This window comes from Cylas formicarius, unplaced genomic scaffold (genome assembly GCF_029955315.1).
Source record: "Cylas formicarius isolate icCylForm1 unplaced genomic scaffold, icCylForm1.1 PGA_scaffold_3__17_contigs__length_32017465, whole genome shotgun sequence".
Taxonomy (NCBI): domain Eukaryota; kingdom Metazoa; phylum Arthropoda; class Insecta; order Coleoptera; family Brentidae; genus Cylas; species Cylas formicarius.
In genome coordinates this window covers 12,319,272-12,339,871 of record NW_026844326.1, presented here as the reverse complement: position 1 = coordinate 12,339,871, position 20,600 = coordinate 12,319,272, and the positions used below count along the sequence as shown (strand labels likewise).

General features: G+C 33.8%; 1 protein-coding gene and 1 long non-coding RNA gene across 3 annotated transcripts; both read left to right on the top strand.

The window, feature by feature from the left end:
* The first annotated feature begins 3,972 nt into the window (after positions 1 to 3,972).
* LOC132699630 (uncharacterized) lies at positions 3,973 to 6,453 on the top strand. The gene is made up of 3 exons (XR_009618527.1): positions 3,973 to 4,112; positions 4,166 to 4,513; positions 4,572 to 6,453. It is a non-coding gene; the product is annotated as an uncharacterized LOC132699630 (long non-coding RNA).
* Positions 6,454 to 9,690: 3,237 nt separating this feature from the next.
* Positions 9,691 to 17,120, top strand: LOC132699432 (chorion peroxidase-like). 2 transcript variants are annotated; one of them, XM_060666132.1, is made up of 7 exons: positions 9,691 to 9,874; positions 14,641 to 14,810; positions 14,865 to 14,997; positions 15,060 to 15,286; positions 15,345 to 16,327; positions 16,381 to 16,796; positions 16,859 to 17,120. In XM_060666132.1, the coding sequence occupies exons 1-7, from the start codon at positions 9,867 to 9,869 to the stop codon at positions 17,064 to 17,066; spliced, it is 2,145 nt and encodes a 714-aa protein (XP_060522115.1). In that variant the 5' UTR covers positions 9,691 to 9,866; the 3' UTR covers positions 17,067 to 17,120. The 2 variants fall into 2 exon arrangements, with proteins under 2 accessions (XP_060522115.1, XP_060522116.1); XM_060666133.1 differs by lacking the exon at positions 9,691 to 9,874 and adding an exon at positions 14,033 to 14,061.
* Positions 17,121 to 20,600: the final 3,480 nt, after the last annotated feature.

Below are 20,600 nucleotides of genomic sequence, written 5' to 3'. Positions count from 1 at the left end.
AATCACTTAATTAATTATTAAAGGCAATAGAACGATCCGCGAATAGCAAGATGAACCACCGATGGTAATCAAAAATACACTATATATAAATAGTTACTCAAAATCTGACCTAACCATTGCTTCTATAAAGTCAGACTATCTCGTAGTGTTCTATTCACTTCGGCAAAATACCAAAGTTAGTTCCCACGAGTCCACAATATTACGACTGACAGATCGTTGATTAATATGTCTTAGCATTTCAGCGTGCTCTACATGAGGTTCAACAAATAAAAGCAAGATAACAGATTCTAAAAGAAACTGAATATATATTCTGTAATAATAAACAAAATTAATGAACAAATATTTGCCAACCGACTGAACTGTTAACTATAATTGAATATGATTTCTAACTCCAGCTTTCACACTTGTTTTTAAGCCGAGCCGACAAATCTTATAAGATAGTATTACAATATAATAATATCACTTTCGAAGCAAACACTTTGCTTTTCGATTAATCAGAGCAATTCAAGCTGAAAACTATTCAAAATCCTAAAATACAAAGTAGATCCCTGTATAGTTAAGTTATGATAATCTTTAACTGTATAAATGTGTGCAAAATGAAAAAGAAATATTTATCGAGTTCTAGTGCCGAGAGAGAACGATAGTTGTGGGTATACCCCAGAGTTCAATATTAGTTGTCATTTATATAAATCAACTCCCATTAGTGAACCCGCAATTGCAATTTTTGTGCGGGGACGAAGTAGAGGCGCTTTTTTTCACACAAAATACTCACCTTTCAGTCAGTCTATATCTTTAAGACTCTGCTCTGTATAAAAGCTCAAGAAGATCGATATTGGTTAGAGAGGGAGAAGGGATGGTATACTTATTGTAGGCTAAAGCGATGCCAGGCTATTATCAACGAATAGGTTTAAAAATCGAGTGGAGATTTCTAATATATCCTAATGTATTCTATTCAATAGAGCAATTTTGACCAGCACTATGTAAACAATTTCTCTGGATTTTAGTTTTAGATTTATTTTAATGTTATGTGTCTCTAAACAATGTTCGTGTTAAGGTATGCAGCTGGTTTCAGGAAGAAATGACGTTGCCTCTGTTACTTAAAACGGATATTTAAATTACTTTCAAATTATTTTTCAAATTATTATCTAGGTTTGCACCGATAACACTTTCGTAATATAAATCCATTATTTGGACTACTTAAGTACTTGTGTTATTTTTGTTGTTAGCATAACAAAAAATCAAACGTCAGGTGAACTCTGGGACAATTTAAAACGATATGAATGACTGACGATTAAAATACACGTGTAAAAGAATATGTAAATATATGCAACGGAAAATCTAATATTACAAGGGCGTTCAAAAATTTTGATATTTTATTTGGAACACCCATTGGACATTACGCACTCCACAGTTCAAAAGTGATTAAAATTCAACTCAAAATAAAGTGACCTATTCCGTGACAAGTCACCACAGACAATTCCTTCACAAGTGAACAACAGAAAGTACAATGCAATATTGCACTTGAATATGGCGAGACAGGACTCCTTAATCTCCCCACTTTTACCTCAAGAAAATTAAAATTTTTGATAAATGAAGGTTTTACAAATAATGCCGACTCTAAGATTTTGATCCACCGACGACTTACTTGTTTTCTGGAATTTTCATTATCTCCAGAAGAGAAGGGAGACGTTGTTGATCCTTAATGCATATTTATACTGATTTGTTATTCCATCACATTGGCTTTGAATGATGTAACATTCTGGGAGCGAAACCTTCTGAAATTTAATGCTATTTTCATAAAGGGTTTCCGAAGTTTTAGTGCAGAAAAGTAAGACGTTCTTATATGTCATAGAATGCCCTTGAAAATTGTTTCGGCCTGTGGCATATTGGGAGTCAGTGGGCAAGTGGCAGCTGTGCAGTCCACAACATATCCACCTAGAATTTATTTATTTACCATTATTATAACATAGATTGTCAAAATAGTATTTGCTCTTGGTAACCAGTATTTTGGATTCGTTAATCGGTAATGGGTAAACAATATTTTTAATTTAATTTAAGTGCTGGGTTTAAAGATTTTTATTTTTAAAGCGAGAATTGCCATATCCGATAAAATCATTAGACCTGTTCTGAAAATTGATCAATCTTAAACATTGCCAGATTTTTTCTGCTTGTTGCGTTATATAAATTACAAAAGAGATAGTGCTTAACATTTATTCCCAATACCGATTAAGGTTAGTTATTTCGAAGTAGAGGTTCTGCAATAGAAACAACGAATTTATTTCAGTTTTCATTTCCGTGAATTTACAAAGAATCTTATCTGCATTTAAATTTAAAACATTTATGTTTTCGTTAAATTTATGTTCAATATTTCGTGCCAATCAACTTAGGTCGTTAATATTCCGCAGCGATTTAGGCTGATTCTCCGTCACTAATTGTTTCTAGATTAATATTGTCTAGATTGCCGGTAATAAATTTGTTACCAGTTCCTATGAAGTTGATTAAACCTCGTTTTTTACGATTGACGTTGTATATTTCACAATCATTCAACGTTGCATGCGTTGCACAGGTGTCGCGTAATTGAGGTTGATCAAGAATAAATTATTATTTTGTGAATATACTATAGGACCAACAGTTAAAAAATTACTACACAGCTTAGTCAACGTAAATTGAATATTACCTAAACTGAAGTGAATATATTATGACATATATGTTTATGATAGGGATGGCGTGACGTCTTCTTCATAATATCCATTATCCGGTAGCTTCTTGGAGAGAAGTGCTTGGGTTCGGTTGGTCATGTTGGGCCAAGATCAGGAAGCTAGAAAGAAGGTTTCTTTCTAAGTCGTTTGATTTATCTAGTGCGCACAGTTTGTGCGCTTTAATTCTGGTGATTTTGCAGACACTTCGATGGAAGCGAATTAATTTACTTCTTCGTTTCTCGCTCATTGTCGTTCGTTTAAATAGGGATCGTAGGGTATAGAAAAAGGAGAATAACCGGTTGTGGAACCAATACGCGAAAGTAATTAAATTTTCCGGCGTTTCATCTGTGTGGTTAGAAGGGGTAGTGTGATGAATTTCGAGACAGAATAATTGACAAAATTCTTTGAATAAATTATTTTCAAATTCTGGTCCTTGATCAAAGAGTATTGTGGTGATATATCTATGATCCGACATAGAGTCCTCCACACAGACACACCACTCAGTTATTTTAGGGAGCAGAGCCCTGGTACAGAGTGTCAAGTCTGAAACCCAGCTCCGACCTGTCGTGAAAAATGTGGGTCTCTGTTGGCCACCTGCAGCCCTGCCGAGGCCATGAACTCCACTAGATCTCCCTTCTACGATTGGTCGCCGCGTTGCCTCCCAAAACGTGGTGAGCATTGCTATCGCAGCCCATCAAAAGAGAAAGATTCGCCTCCTCACAGTAGGAGACCAAGTCCCTGATCTCCACCCGAGGACAGCTGCGGTCGCCTGGAAAATACGCAGAGACGACCACTACTTCACGCCGTCGCGAGTGTTGGATCTGACCAGAATTGGAATCAGATCCCTGGAAGCCTTGTCCCTTAAGAAAAAGGCCTCCAGCCCCATGGTTAGTATGCAGGCCCTGGAATCGTCTCCTGAGGAGTCGACACTATGCAGCGTCGACCCTCTCAGAGATAACCCCCTAACCCTTGATTTTACAATCCAGGGCTCTAGGATCAGTACAATGGATGTACCGTCCTCCGAAATTTTCCTGCATAAGCGAGTCCTTGTAGGCCTGCTGTGTTGCAGGTTAATTTGTAGTATCGCCGTGAAGGTGTTGTTATGGGAATACTACTGGTGGACCCTGGTGGGAATCCCGGTCCACCTCCAACCGAGATTCCTCCTCGGTTCTCTCTTCCTCGGAGGGCCCTTCGGAGGTCTCCTCCAAGGAAACCGCGAGCGCTGCCTCCGCGACGGGCCCATCAACCTCCATGGACGAGCACCCGACACAGTGAGGGCGCTCTGTTTCCTTTCCTGTATAAACCTGACAGTCGCTCAGAGCATAAGTGACGATCTCCTCAAGGACGCAGTTTCAAAAGTCAAAGAAACTCATTTGGAAAGGATGAAAATGCAATATCGCGTTTGGGCAGCAGGTTAGCTACATTTTCTGATGCTCACGAGCATATTTCCGACGGTAAAATTACAGGCGGTGATCTTGACCCAAAATAGCATCAGCAACGGTCGCAGCTTTTGGCAATGCGAATAAGGAAGTATTAAACGTGAGGGGTGAACAAACAAGAGTGTTGGTATGAATTGTTTTGAATTGTTTTCACAAGAAGACCAGAAATTTTATCTGAAATAAAAAATATAGACGTATCTGATCTGCTTCCGGCTACCAAATACGCAATAGACTCAAATTGTAGCGACTCGGGGCCATGCGATGCATCTTTGCCATATTGAACTCAAACCGGATATTGTAACAATCTGGGCCAACCTGACTTGGGAACTAGTTTGCCCACTTTTTGACGATTGATACCGAGTGCTCACGACGACGGTAAGGCTTATAGATATCAATTTTTATTGCTTAACTGAATGATTATTGTTTCATGCAGGCATTTCCGCGCCTAGAATAACTGCAGCTAGTGGAAATCCGCTACCAAATTCCAGATCTATTTCTACGACGATACGATGTTGATTATAGAGTTTGCATAGTTTTTGGATCACGATATTACCTTAACATCCCAAAATCAAAGATTTGATGACTCTATTCCATCTTGCAGACCCTGCGACAGCAAACAAACCGTACACCCCGAATGTAGCCGGTTCCAAATACCTCCAGATCATGACTCTTGTCCCCATTCAATAGTACCACCGGCGAACAAGCATGCTCCCCGTCTATGAGAACTTTGCAGGGACAAAGTACACTTGGCTCCAGGGAACAAGTCAATCATAGGGAGAGAATAACTGCGTACTTCAAATGGTTAAAGGGGAGAATTGAAGATTAAATGCGTCAGATCTCGGAGATGGATCGAATGACTATTTGCCCAGAACTACTACTAATGTGGAACGCAAATCTACATCAAAATTATGATTCTGTGGAACCTGCTTCGGAACAAGCAGGTTTGATGATGATGCACACGATTTTCTTGAGGGAACACAATAGAATAAATGACGTCTTGAAAACTTTCAATCCATCCTGGAGAGCAGATAAGCGATTTAATGAAACTAGAAGGATAGTTGTTGCCATTCTACAGCACATCACTTACAACGAATTTTTACCGGCATGCTGTCTTATACTCTCCTTACCAACCGTTTTTGTTTTTAAAAACTATTCCTTTAGAACATAACACAAATTTAAAACACTACTTTATTTAAACTAAAAAATTACAGAATAATAACCAACTCCAAAATCTCAAATCCCAAATCCGTTGTTCCTGCGGCGTGCCAGGTAGCTGGACCGTGGGCGTCGAAGAGTTCTAGAACGTTGAGGAATCACTCGCTTCTTAGTCAGCATTACTCAGCAGACAATGTAATACAATACTAATGACTTTGAGGTTCAATAATAAGGTTAGATTGTTGTAAACAGATTGAATTACTCCATATAACAACTCCCCTTTTCAAAAAAAAATTGTTATTTTAATTTTTAAAACAAAATAATTATACTAAATTTTTGATTGGAGTCAGAGCGATATCTCCTTCATCTTCTTCTATTGCTTCTCCAACTCTAATGCTTGGTCTTCTTTTTACGAGAATTCTTGGTAATCTTCGTAAAATGTTTTCTTCATTCTTTGGAGGTTGTAGTGGCGATGGTTGGTTTAAACTTCCAATAGCTAACTGTCTTTTACGATTTTTACATTTAAAGTAACAAAATAAAATAATTAAGCAAATGATTAATAGAATTGATAAATAAGTAAGCCATGGTGGAAATTTTTCAATATAAGGTTCATTTATTATATGGTCTAGAATTTTCGAATATTGATCAAGTTTATGTTTTGTAATTTCTAATTCATCAAAATTAATGTTACTTAACTTTAAAGGTCGTAAGTTAGGCAATTTTATTTTTTCTGGTAAATCTTTACAACAATCATACGGAATGATTACCGCCTGTGTTTCATAGGATATATTTGACAATTTGATTAAATCTGCTTGTACTTTTGTATTTCCAATAAAAGAACTACAGTAAGGATACAAAGTTAGAATTGTATTTTCTATAATACCTTCAGAACATGGTTCATGATGTGGGCATTTAATAGTAATTGGTAATTGTTCTGATACACTTATTAACTATTTGTTTGTTTTTAATTTTTGAATATTATATAACAAAACAATTTGACAAGTATTTGGAAGAGACAATTTACTTTTAAATGATTGAGTTTCGCATTGGGCATTTGTATCAATTGGATAATGAAATATATTTTGACATAATAATGCGTAATATGCGTTTTTACAATTTTCTATACTTTCAATAGGATTGTACATTTCTGAATCATAACCTTTCGCGATGTATTTTTGTGAAACAGATAAAATGTGATGTAATCCTGTTCGATTATCAAGAACCGGAATTTGAAATATCTTATACAACATATAATGTTCAGGTTCTAATCCATCTTCAGTTTGAAAAGCTTTAAATTCAATAATGCTTAAACAAGAGTTATGTCAAATGGCAAACTATTTCTTCTCAAGTTTTGCAACATGGTTTTTAAAGACATGGTTAAATATTTTGGAGTAATAATTGAAGTATGAATAACCTTAAATTTTGAGAATGTAATTGCGTTTAAAATATCATTCGTTATCTTCAATGAAGAGAAAAGATTCCATTAATTGTTCGCATATGTCTAAAATTTGTACCTTTGATTCGATAAATTTTAAATTATCCGATATATCATAAATTGATTCCTCAATTTCTTCAATATCCTTGGTGAAAGTCTCTTCGTCAATTTGTAATTTTCTTATAGTTTCATTAAAATCCTTAATAACTGATGTCGTTACTGGTATTTATTTTTTCGTTAACTCTTCAAATTGATGTTCATCCTTTTCGATTTTATTAATGCATTCATTATAATATTCTCCATCAGAAGCGTCTAAATTCCCCGTTATAAATTTCCACACAGATCCAAAAGCATTTATTAAACCACGTTTGTTTCTTATATGTGACTCATATCTCATAGAAACATCAAATTCTATTTCTGAAAACCTAGTTTCTAACGTATTTGATTATTGGGTTAGTAATGATAAATGTGTTTGCACTTCATCTTTGAAGGCATACATTCGATTATTTGAAGCTGTTACTAAACTAAGTAAGCTGTTTAATATTTTATTATTATTTTCAAATGAGTTCTTTAATTGTTTAGTATCCTTATATACAAAAAGCGTCCATTTATCGTTGGAAACGATAAGGCGATTAATGGGTTCATAGTAAACTCCTAAGGCATTTTTTATTTGTTGTAATTTATATTGTGCTTCTATTGATGTAATAACGATAAATAATCTGAAAAGAGAGAAAAGTTTCAATCAGTATCAATTTCTTGCATAGAAATATCATATTTATCTTCTTTTTCATAAAAAGATTTTAATCTGTCGAAATTGACTTGTTTTTACACCTGTTATTAAATTAAGAGCAATAGCTGAATTTTCAAAGATTTCTGTTAATTCAAATGGACCATTAAATTTATTAGCATATTTTCCTTTTATTTGCGATTCTTTGATATAAACTTTATCTCCTACTTGAAATTGATGTCGTTTAGAAACATGTCTATTAAATCTTTCCTTTGACCTTTGTTTTTGTTGTTCATTTTTTTCTCTTGCTTTATCATAATAATACTTAATTCGAGTATTTAGATCTCTTACATATTTTGTAACTAATTCTTTTTCATTATAGACTGTCTCCGGTGGTCTATTTGACGTATGGCCAAATATTAATTACCATGGGGTAAAACCATGTGTTTTATTAACAGAATTATTATAGGAAATTACTGCATAAGGTAATACACTAAACGGATGTTCATTTGGATTTTCCATTTTTGAAATTCGAAGCATTTCTAATAAGGTTGCATGAAATCTTCCGAAAGAACCGTTTGATTCTGGATGATCTACAGTTGAAAATATTAGTAAAATAGTACTTGCTATCGATTTTGAACTTTTATCAGATATTGGATAAGCTTGAGTGAATTTTGTTAATTCGTCTCGAATTGTTAAAATTTAATTAAGTAGTTACTAATGGTTCTCTTAAATTTTTGCTATTAATTTTAGTTTTTTGGCAGATTTCGCACCCTTCAATAAAGTCTTCAACATCTTTAGTCATTCCTTGCAATGTATATTTTTCTTTATTTCGTCTAATTGTTTCATTTATTCCGCGGTGAAGATTACTTTTTCCACAATGTTTTTGATAAATAATTATTGGTGTCTGATCTTTGTTCTCAATGTCCGTAACTACATTTTGACAAACGATTAGTTTTTAATCTTTATCGGCGAAAATAAAAGATATCATTTCGCGAATAGACAAGTTGATATTGTTTTCGACATAATACGTTTTGTTTTCACTAAGATCAGTGTTACAAAGTATTTTAAATAATTCTGGTACTGCAATTCCCTTATCAAACGAGACAACAATAATATAATAGTCACGTTTTTTTACCGTTTTAGAAGATATATTTATTTTGTTGTGTTAAGTTCACTTTGTTGAAAAATAGTAATAATGTTTTTATGTTCTTTATTTAATAATTGTTCGTTTGAAAATTATATTTTTGAATAATCCATTAGTGATTTTGTTTGATATAATTCGATAAATCTGTCACAATCATTTTGAATTTCATTAGGACTCATTGGACAAGTTGTCTCTTTTTGGATTTCAGTTTTATTTGATAAGTTTCGTTCTTTATCTTTGGATGTACCAGTTTCATTTAATAATTTTTAGTTAAAGTTGTTAATTTTTTGTATTTGGTTTATTTTAATTCATGATAATTCATCGTTTTTAATTATTTTTCCAGGTACTACAGCTGGTAATTCTTTTTCAACTGTTGAATAATTGATTTCGGCTGAGACTAATTTTCTTGAAGCATAAGCTATTGGTAAATCTCTATCTATTTGACCTTGTGCTAATACAGATCCTATAGCATGAACTTGCATTTGTCGTAAGAATAAATGGTTCGTCAAAATTAGAATATTGTAAAATTGGAGGGTTAGTTAAAGCTTTTTTAAAATTGTTAAAAGCTTGATAAAAATTAAATGGTATTTCCTTTTGTCATTAACAATTTAAAGGTTCTGATATTTTTGCAAAATAAGGGATAAATCTTCGATAATATCCTGCCGATCCTAAGAATGATTTTATTTCTTTTGTATTTTTTGGAACTGGAAAGTCAATGACTCCCTGAACTTTATCTGGGTTGGGTTTGTAATTAAGGGACCAAAATATGCAAGTTCCTTTCTCAAAAATTCGCATTTGTTAGGTTTTATTTTGAAATTTGAGTTTCGTAATCGTTGAAAACTTCTTTAAGACGATAAATGTGTTCGTGTATTGTTGGTGATAATAAAAATAAGTTTAAACTTAAAACTACAACAGCGTCTCGGTGATTGCACTGGAAATCAAACGCACTTATTTTCAAAATGTAAGTTTTTAACATTTGAAGAAAATTATTTTGGTTGAGGTAAAAAGTATATCATTATTTTCTTTTTGCTTCATGGTTGCGTGTCATTCACCCAAACTTAGCTTTAACAATGTTGAAAATTATATGCAATAAAAAAAAGAACAAAATTAAGAACGCTTTGACAAACATGACTGTTTTGAATTGATAACATTCCGAAATATTTCGCACGTTTTGAAGATTACCGCAATAGGATTAGACATACAATATAATCCAAATTTTCTAGCATTTTTAAATTTAGTTGACCGAGGTAATTTTCGAGATATTATGAACAAGTAAGAAATTATTATCTGCACTTGAATGTATATATTCACAAATATTTAGTTCTTCTACAATGTCATTTACTTTCTTGTATTATGTGTAACATAATAATAAATATTTTTGAAGCTAATGGAAAATAAGTGAGAATGTCATCTCCAAATTTTTTCAAACGGAATAAGTATAACGAGAGTCGACCGACATAATATTGAAAGGAGGCCTTATAATTTGTATGTATGTAAACTCCTGGATACTTAAGAAAAAGCGTCAATTCGTGTGACGTGTACTTAGTCAAAGGAATATTATAAGCATTTCAATTTTTCTGGGGCACATTTGAATCTTTTGCTATTTGTTACTTATTATTTCACCATAGGTATAGCTGTTTAAAATGATTTTGTTTTGGGCATTTTTAAAGAGGAAAAAATTAATTTAAACTGAACGCAAAATATTATAAAGTTTTAAGGCAATCTTATAGTATATTTAGTAGAGGAACATATGTCTTTGCATAGCAATTTTCACATTTTGCCGCAAGGTATCAACCTCTGAGCACAAGCACCTATCCGTCTGCGAATTATCTGTTATTTTGATCTATATCCCTATCCATAATCTTGGAGATAGACATAAAGCACAATTTTAAATTAAATTTTTATATATAAATATCCACAAACCTATTTTCCCGTTAAACTTGCTAGATTGAAAGATTCGACTAAACTACTCGAATGCATTCCTAAAAATAAATTGCCGCATCTCATCTATTATGGTATTAAAGATTTTTTCTACTCCCGTCTGTAAAATACCTAATTACCTACCGATCTAGCTTGGTGAATAAGCAAGATGAGCGACTCTGATAATGAAGAGATGAGTTTTTCACAATGGCCAAGATTTCATAAATTAATCCCGGACCAGCACTAAATATCTGTAAATATCTGTAATTTATCAGATACTGAAACAAATTCAGGTTGAATGAAGAGCAAAAAACGTAATGTCAATTATCTTAATAAATCAATAACCTATTATTTTCGCCAATATCGGATTGGAATGAGAATAAGGATTTTTTAGATAAACTTTTTACTTCTACTTAATTTTAGTGTTATGATCGATATAATTTTTGTTTTTATTCTAGATTCTATGTATTCTTATGTATTATTAGTTTAATATGAACTGTTGCCAATAAAATATTTTTCTCTTTTACGGATTGAAGATGAAGAATTTTAGGAAAGTGGTAAATCTGTTTTTCAAGTTATGTTTGTTGTAAATGTTATTAGGCTTTATGGTCAAGAATCCTTCCGAGATTTTCTTTGCCAATTTAACTGTATACACCCAAACATACGTTTTACCGATACCTCAATGCATTGTCACATCACTAGCCTCAACCACGCTCAAAGGACATGAAAGAAGCTTAAGATTAAGACAAATAAACCCATTAGCAGTTGCCGAACACAATCCCGAAACCGGACATAAAATTTAATTCGATAAAACTAAAATTCTTCAATGTAATAAATTCTTTTACCAACGAAAAACCCGAAATTCTATAGAAATGTATAAGCAACCAAACAATCTTAACCGCCACTCAGGTCTTTCACCTTTCACGAGTATGGGAATCAATCATCCGATATCTGTTATAGGTGTTTCATGCACTAAAGACTTTAAGTGCCCGCAAAGAAGAAGTCCATCGGACTTAGGTCTGGTGAGCGAGGCGGCCAAGGTAAAGGCCCGCCGAACCTATTTCCGGCAAAGGTAGTAGTTCCTCCTAAAGAAATTGCAAATACAATTCCCCATTAAGCGATCCTTAAAAAAATAGGTTCCTATAAGATTATTTCCTATAATCTCCGTCCATACATTGAAAGAAAACCGGCACTGATATTTTCCTTCAATTTTTGCATGTAGGTTTTCAATATCACGACTGAATGCAGTCTCGTCAGAAAGAAAATGACATTTCCGAATTAAGGGTAATTTTTTAATTTTTCCTAAAATTTAATTGCTCAAAATTACTCTAAATTGCTAAAGCCTTCGTGCTTGATCTGCATTGACCAGCTTATTCCGTTAAGAATTAATCACACTGCGTTAAAAATAGAATTTAAAAAAATGAAATTTTTGTTACATGACTTACTATCATTATTTCGCCATAAGCAAAAAGAGATTTTACCTCACAAAGAAGAATGATTTGACTGATAGCGGGTTTGGCTTTTAGAGAGGACTCTAATGACGCTTTTCGCTCACACTAAATACTTACCTAGACAAGAAGATCAATTTTACTTGAGCAAAGATATAAGCAACTATAACATAAGGATTAGGGATGATGTTAACATTGCTCACATTAAGCTAAAACGATGATAGGTTGTGCCAAAATATCTAAATGAAAAACTGTTCAACCAAATTTCAATAGTTGTTATTTCACTATCAAAGAAAGGAAAAGTGAGAAATTTTATAACAGAGGGGACTTTCTATTCAATAGAGGAATTTTTCGATATATTTATGATTTGTTTGTATGTTAATCCTATGTTCCTTGTATTTTACTTTTAGATTTATTTTAATGAACAGTGAATATCGATAATCGATAATCGGTAGTTATAATTTAAATGTTGGTGCTCAATTTTTATTTTGTCTTATCTTAGTGTGTATTGATTTGTGTAAACGTTTACGCGTATTAGCATCAATCAATTACTATTATTATTATTAACGTATGTTGCTGTTGCATTGCCTCTGTTACTCAAATAGTTTACACGGATTTAAATTTTTACTTACGTTATAATATATAGTGTAGTGATGAATTAAACTCCGTTAATTGATGTACATGTTTTAAGCCTGGTACAGTTTCGGACACTTCAAAACGATATGAATGTTATCTACGACTGAAGTTTAAAACACGAAAATATATGTGCAGTTATATATCTCGCTTTTATATAAAAGCGATTAAAATCAAGCCGGAAAATACAATACTACAAGAACATTAAAAAATATTCTGATTATAATTGATAAACCAATAGGACATTACGTTTTCCATAGTCCAAAATCGATTAAAATGCAACCCAAAATACGAAACAAAGCGACCTGTTCTATCACAATCACAAACAATTAATTCCCTCACAAGTGAACAAAAAACAATACATTACAATGTTTTCACCGAAATATGGGAAGATAAGACCATTTATTCAATATAGAGATTTCTTCAGTCACTGCTAAACAGATACGATATGTCTGTTTTCTTAACTCAGATTTAATGGTATGTTATCCAACAATTTTCATAAGTGTCATTTTAGTCTCGGGATCCTGATCTGGATTTATGAAGATGTTACATAAAGTATTTTGGTACCCTGGTGCAGAGCATAAATTGAATCCTCTCTTAAACCCTTGGAAAGATATTAAAATTATAATTGATTTATTTTACTAGTGTATATAGTATATTAATTAATAGTAATCTTTACACTATCGGAAATTAAATTGTTTCCAGAGAGTGTGTGTGTTTTATTTTTGAATAAAAGGGAATAATCGGAAGGAATTAATAATTCATTGGGCATCTACTTGCCAAATACGTGTATAACGACACGTAATGTGAATGCACAAAGTTATGATCAGAAATCCCGGTTCAAACTGGTTGATAGTTGATAGCTGGGATTACACTTGCGCTTACGTTTCTTAGTGGATTTAGCTGAATTAATTATTTTGAACTAAAGTTAAATGTCCTCAATTTAACCCTAACTTGTAAGCAGCACTACGTGCATATCTTGAATCAGTATCAAAGGTTCATTATAAACACCTAAGTTTTTCCGCTTTTGAGATGCTTCAGTTTGTTATTTGCAAAAAATGAAAGATAGGATATTTCTAGACGACGAGACTGTAACCTAAGGCAATTAATTTAAGTCTAAATAAATAAATACATCTAAAAATCCAAATTATATTATTGCAATGCGTGGATACCAAGAAAACGTAGAAGACGAAACGGACCATTAAATACTATACGGACATTCAAACATTCGGTGGCTATAGCTGCATGTTGCTCAAGTTAAACGCACCTAGATACCAACATGACACGCGCCACTTGTGACTATTCAGCTCATTAGAGAGACCGTTTCATTTTTTTTTTTTGTTTCAATGATTTTATCTGGATGAGATTAGAAATTTGCAATATATAAGGCCAGTTTTCGGCTACCATTTCTAAGTTTAGTCGACGACACATTTGGAGAAATAAAGCAATCATGAGGAGGTAAGAAATTATTAATCAGTATTAATATATTAGGATTCAGAACCTTGTAGGTACTAGTATATTCAAACTGTTTTGTAAAAATCTACTCAGAAGCCACTTATTAAGTGTAGCAAATAAAACTTGTACAATAATTTTCTGTTTTAGTATAGAGGACCGTAATTTTTTTCATAATTATCAAACTCGATGCAATATACAACTATATTCAATTTCCTACACATTTCACTACGCATTTCAAAATAAATATAGAACAATAATCATACTGCCTACATGTCAATGATCCGTAAAAATACTCCTTAAAGTGAGACACGTTCAATAAATGTGGCGGCAAATGTTAAATGCCCGAAATTAGTGCCACATCATTTTCGAAGTAAAGAAATCGAGTTCACTAGTAATTTGAGCCTAATTTCCACAGGGCACTTTCATTTTTTATGATCAATTTTTTTTTAAAATATTGACAATTTGAAATTGAGACTAAATCTCACCGCAAAGTGCATCACAAAATTATAGATTTTGAATTTTTTGACAGTCTGGATGGCGAAATCTTGCTTCGGTGAGCAAAAACGTAATTATTATTTATAGGTTTAGCGGCCCCTTAGTCTGGGCGCTCAGTATCCTTTCCATTATAAACCTGACCATTGCTCAGGGCAAGAGCAGTCTTATAAGTGACGATCTCCTCAAGGATGCGATTTCCAAAGCCAAAGAAACTCATTTAGAAAGGATGAAAATGCAGTATCGTGTTTGGGCAGCAGGTTAGCAACATTTTTCGGTTCTTACGAAAATATTTTCCTACGATAGTATTACAGGTGGTGGTCTTGATCCAAAATCGCATCAGGCGACGGCCGCAGCTTTTGGAAAAGCGAATAAACACGCAATTCGTTGGGCAAACACGTCGCTACTTTACGAGTTGGCTTCAAAGGAGATATTAAACGCCTTGGGGTGAGCAAACATGAAAGTGGGTATGAACTGAATTGTTTTCACAGCCATCATTTCATTCCTAGGCACACAAAAAGACCGGAAATTTTATCTGAACTAAAAAATATAGACGTGTCTGATCTGCTTCCCGCTACCAAATACGCAACAGACACAAACTGTAGCGACTCAGGGCCATGCGATGCAACTTCGCCATATAGAACCCTCACCGGATACTGTAACAATTTGGCCCAACCTGACTTGGGAACTAGTTTGTCTAACTTTAGACGACTATTATCTAGTGCTTACGACGACGGTAGGGCTAATCGACATCAATTTTTATTGCTTACCTGGACAATTATTGTTTCACGCAGGCATTTCGGCGCCGAGGATAACGGCAGCTAGTGGCAATCCACTACCAAATCCCAGATCAATTTCTACAACTGTCCACCCGGATGTTTCTCATTTGAGTAACAATTATACGATGTTGATTATGCAGTTTGCTCAGTTTTTGGACCACGATATTACCTTAACACCCCTGAATCAAGGATTTCAGGAATCTATCCCATCCTGTAGACCCTGCGACAGTAAGCAAACCGTGCATCCTGAATGTAACCCGTTCCAAATACCTCCAGATGATGACTTTTTCCCTCAATTCAATAGTACCACTGGCGAACAAGCATGCTTTCCGTCTATGAGAACTTTACAGGGGCAAAGTACACTCGGCTCTAGGGAACAAGTCAATCAAAATACTCCGTATTTGGATGGATCAGTGATATACGGCGAGAATAACTGCGTACTTCAAATGGTTAAAGGAGAGAATGGAAGATTAAACGCGTCAGATCTCGGTGATGGATCGAAAGATTATTTGCCCAGAACTACTACTAACGTGGAATGCAAATCTGCATCAGGATTATGTTTCTATGGCGGAGATGGTAGGGCTTCGGAACAGGCAGGTTTGTCGATGATGCACACGATTTTCTTGAGAGAACACAATAGAATAAATGATGCCTTGCAAACGTTAAACCCATCCTGGAGCGCAGATAAGCGATTTAATGAAACCAGAAGGATAGTTGTTGCCATTCTACAGCACATCACTTACAACGAATTTTTACCGAGGATTTTGGGTGACGGTCAGTTGGACGATTATGGGCTTAGACTATTAGATGACGGATTCTACGTGAATTATGATCCGAATTGTAGTCCGGACACATATACTGAGTTTGCCGCAGCTGCCTATAGAATTGGTCACTCGCTTCTACGAGCTCGAGTTCCAATGTTAGACAACAATTTCACAAATGTGGATCCTCCACTTTTATTAAGAGATTCGTTCTTCCAAACCGACCGACTGTTCGCTGTAAGTAGTTTGTTGAAGTTAAATTATTCGTATTAATATTGCATTGATTTCAGCCGAATATAATCGATGATATAGCCCGTGGTATCAGTTCGACGCCAATGGAAGATCTAGATCGATTTGTTACGAACGAAGTTACAAATCATTTGTTTGAAAATACAAGAGTAAACTTCACTGGTGTCGACTTAGTTGCTTTAAATATTCAGAGGGCCAGGGATCACGGTATTCCTCCCTACAACGACTATCGCGCATACTGTCTTAACTCTCGTGCGGACACCTTCGATGATTTATCAGACACAACGGCTGCGGATGCCATAGAGCAATTACAACAAGCTTATGAGAGTGTGGACGACATCGATCTCTTCCCTGGTGGATTGACCGAAAATCAGTTACCTGGTGGTCTGGTTGGGCCCACTTTTGGTTGCATTATTGGTCTTCAATTTGCTCGCTTAAAACAATGCGATCGATTTTGGTACGTCACCGTTATTACAAATATATTGATAGTTTAATTCAGATACCAAATATGTATTTTAGGTACGAAACCCAAGATCGTACGGTAGGATTTTCGGAGCAACAACTGGCTGAGATAAGAAAAATTACATTTTCCAAATTGATATGTGATAATATTGATGGTAATAACAACATACACGCCATTGCTTTCAATATACCGTCGGATTCATCAAATCCAAGAGTGCCGTGTGATTCACTTCCAGCACCGGATCTTACGGCTTGGCAAGAATAGTTGCTTGTTTTGTAATTATTGATTTTGCACTGATATTTTTCAATAAACTCTCACACACCGTTATGTGTATTAACTATTTCGAAATAAGTGGATATTTCAAGCTTCGTAAAATAAAAGTATTATATGAGCGTTTAGCTTAAGGTTGCATTTTTGTATTCCTTGAAATAGATACTAAAGTTTTATATTTGTTGACCGTGTGACTTCTGCAGTGTTACAAACAGCCTCAAAATCTTTTTGTCTTTTATAGTAACAATGTTGCCATTCTACAAATCCGCCATCAATTGCTGGTAATTTTTGTATAATAGGTAATATGTAATTATTATATTTTTTTGTTCAAAACATTTTTTAATCTTTAATAACATTAATCTTTATAACGTTAACTATCCCTGGAAGACAATTTAATACGGTATACAAATATATTAAGCATTTCAAAATAAAAGCAGGTTCCTGTAAAGTTGGCATATTTGCCTTAATTTAATAAATTCGATTGCACATTTCGAAAATTTGACAGTTAATGGATTGTTATTAATGCCTGTGTTGTAACTATCCAAACATTTTAGCCAAACAAAGTATTGATGAATTTGTTTCTTTTTCATGAAAAATATGGTTAAATTATAGTGAAACGTCAATTATGTATTAAAATTTAAACCGAAACCAGATTTACTGAAACTTGTAACGTCTGATGGAGACAGGGTAATATATGTCAGAGATCGTAAAATAAATAATAAAAATAGGACGGGGACGGGAGCTGATGGTGAGGGAGGAGACATGGATTTGGACTTTTTGTACATATCTAATCACTTAATTGATTATTAAAGGCAATAGAACGATCCGCGAATAGCAAGATGAACCACCGATGGTAATCAAAAATACACTATATATAAATAGTTACTCAAAATCTGACCTAACCATTGCTTCTATAAAGTCAGACTATCTCGTAGTGTTCTATTCACTTCGGCAAAATACCAAAGTTAGTTCCCACGAGTCCACAATATTACGACTGACAGATCGTTGATTAATATGTCTTAGCATTTCAGCGTGCTCTACATGAGGTTCAACAAATAAAAGCAAGATAACAGATTCTAAAAGAAACTGAATATATATTCTGTAATAATAAACAAAATTAATGAACAAATATTTGCCAACCGACTGAACTGTTAACTATAATTGAATATGATTTCTAACTCCAGCTTTCACACTTGTTTTTAAGCCGAGCCGACAAATCTTATAAGATAGTATTACAATATAATAATATCACTTTCGAAGCAAACACTTTGCTTTTCGATTAATCAGAGCAATTCAAGCTGAAAACTATTCAAAATCCTAAAATACAAAGTAGATCCCTGTATAGTTAAGTTATGATAATCTTTAACTGTATAAATGTGTGCAAAATGAAAAAGAAATATTTATCGAGTTCTAGTGCCGAGAGAGAACGATAGTTGTGGGTATACCCCAGAGTTCAATATTAGTTGTCATTTATATAAATCAACTCCCATTAGTGAACCCGCAATTGCAATTTTTGTGCGGGGACGAAGTAGAGGCGCTTTTTTTCACACAAAATACTCACCTTTCAGTCAGTCTATATCTTTAAGACTCTGCTCTGTATAAAAGCTCAAGAAGATCGATATTGGTTAGAGAGGGAGAAGGGATGGTATACTTATTGTAGGCTAAAGCGATGCCAGGCTATTATCAACGAATAGGTTTAAAAATCGAGTGGAGATTTCTAATATATCCTAATGTATTCTATTCAATAGAGCAATTTTGACCAGCACTATGTAAACAATTTCTCTGGATTTTAGTTTTAGATTTATTTTAATGTTATGTGTCTCTAAACAATGTTCGTGTTAAGGTATGCAGCTGGTTTCAGGAAGAAATGACGTTGCCTCTGTTACTTAAAACGGATATTTAAATTACTTTCAAATTATTTTTCAAATTATTATCTAGGTTTGCACCGATAACACTTTCGTAATATAAATCCATTATTTGGACTACTAAAGTACTTGTGTTATTTTTGTTGTTAGCATAACAAAAAATCAAACGTCAGGTGAACTCTGGGACAATTTAAAACGATATGAATGACTGACGATTAAAATACACGTGTAAAAGAATATGTAAATATATGCAACGGAAAATCTAATATTACAAGGGCGTTCAAAAATTTGGATATTTTATTTGGAACACCCATTGGACATTACGCACTCCACAGTTCAAAAGTGATTAAAATTCAACTCAAAATAAAGTGACCTATTCCGTGACAAGTCACCACAGACAATTCCTTCACAAGTGAACAACAGAAAGTACAATGCAATATTGCACTTGAATATGGCGAGACAGGACTCCTTAATCTCCCCACTTTTACCTCAAGAAAATTAAAATTTTTGATAAATGAAGGTTTTACAAATAATGCCGACTCTAAGATTTTGATCCACCGACGACTTACTTTTTTTCTGGAATTTTCATTATCACCAGAAGAGAAGGAAGACGTTGTTGATCCTTAATGCATATTTATAGTGATTTGTTATTCCATCACATTGGCTTTGAATGATGTAACATTCTGGGAGCGAAACCTTCTGAAATTTAATGCTATTTTCATAAAGGGTTTCCGAAGTTTTAGTGCAGAAAAGTAAGACGTTCTTATATGTCATAGAATGCCCTTGAAAGCTGTTTCGGGCTGTGGCATATTGGGAGTCAGTGGGCAAGTGGCAGCTGTGCAGTCCACAACATATCCACCTAGAATTTATTTATTTACCATTATTATAACATAGATTGTCAAAATAGTATTTGCTCTTGGTAACCAGTATTTTGGATTCGTTAATCGGTAATGGGTAAACAATATTTTTAATTTAATTTAAGTGCTGGGTTTAAAGATTTTTATTTTTAAAGCGAGAATTGCCATATCCGATAAAATCATAAGACCTGTTCTGAAAATTGATCAATCTTAAACATTGCCAGATTTTTTCTGCTTGTTGCGTTATATAAATTACAAAAGAGATAGTGCTTAACATTTATTCCCAATACCGATTAAGGTTAGTTATTTCGAAATAGAGGTTCTGCAATAGAAACAACGAATTTATTTCAGTTTTCATTTCCGTGAATTTACAAAGAATCTTATCTGCATTTAAATTTAAAACATTTATGTTTTCGTTAAATTTATGTTCAATATTTCCTGCCAATCAACTTAGGTCGTTAATATTCCGCAGCGATTTAGGCTGATTCTCCGTCACTAATTGTTTCTAGATTAATATTGTCTAGATTGCCGGTAATAAATTTGTTACCAGTTCCTATGAAGTTGATTAAACCTCGTTTTTTACGATTGACGTTGTATATTTCACAATCATTCAACGTTGCATGCGTTGCACAGGTGTCGCGTAATTGAGGTTGATCAAGAATAAATTATTATTTTGTGAATATACTATAGGACCAACAGTTAAAAAATTACTACACAGCTTAGTCAACGTAAATTGAATATTACCTAAACTGAAGTGAATATATTATGACATATATGTTTATGATAGGGATGGCGTGACGTCTTCT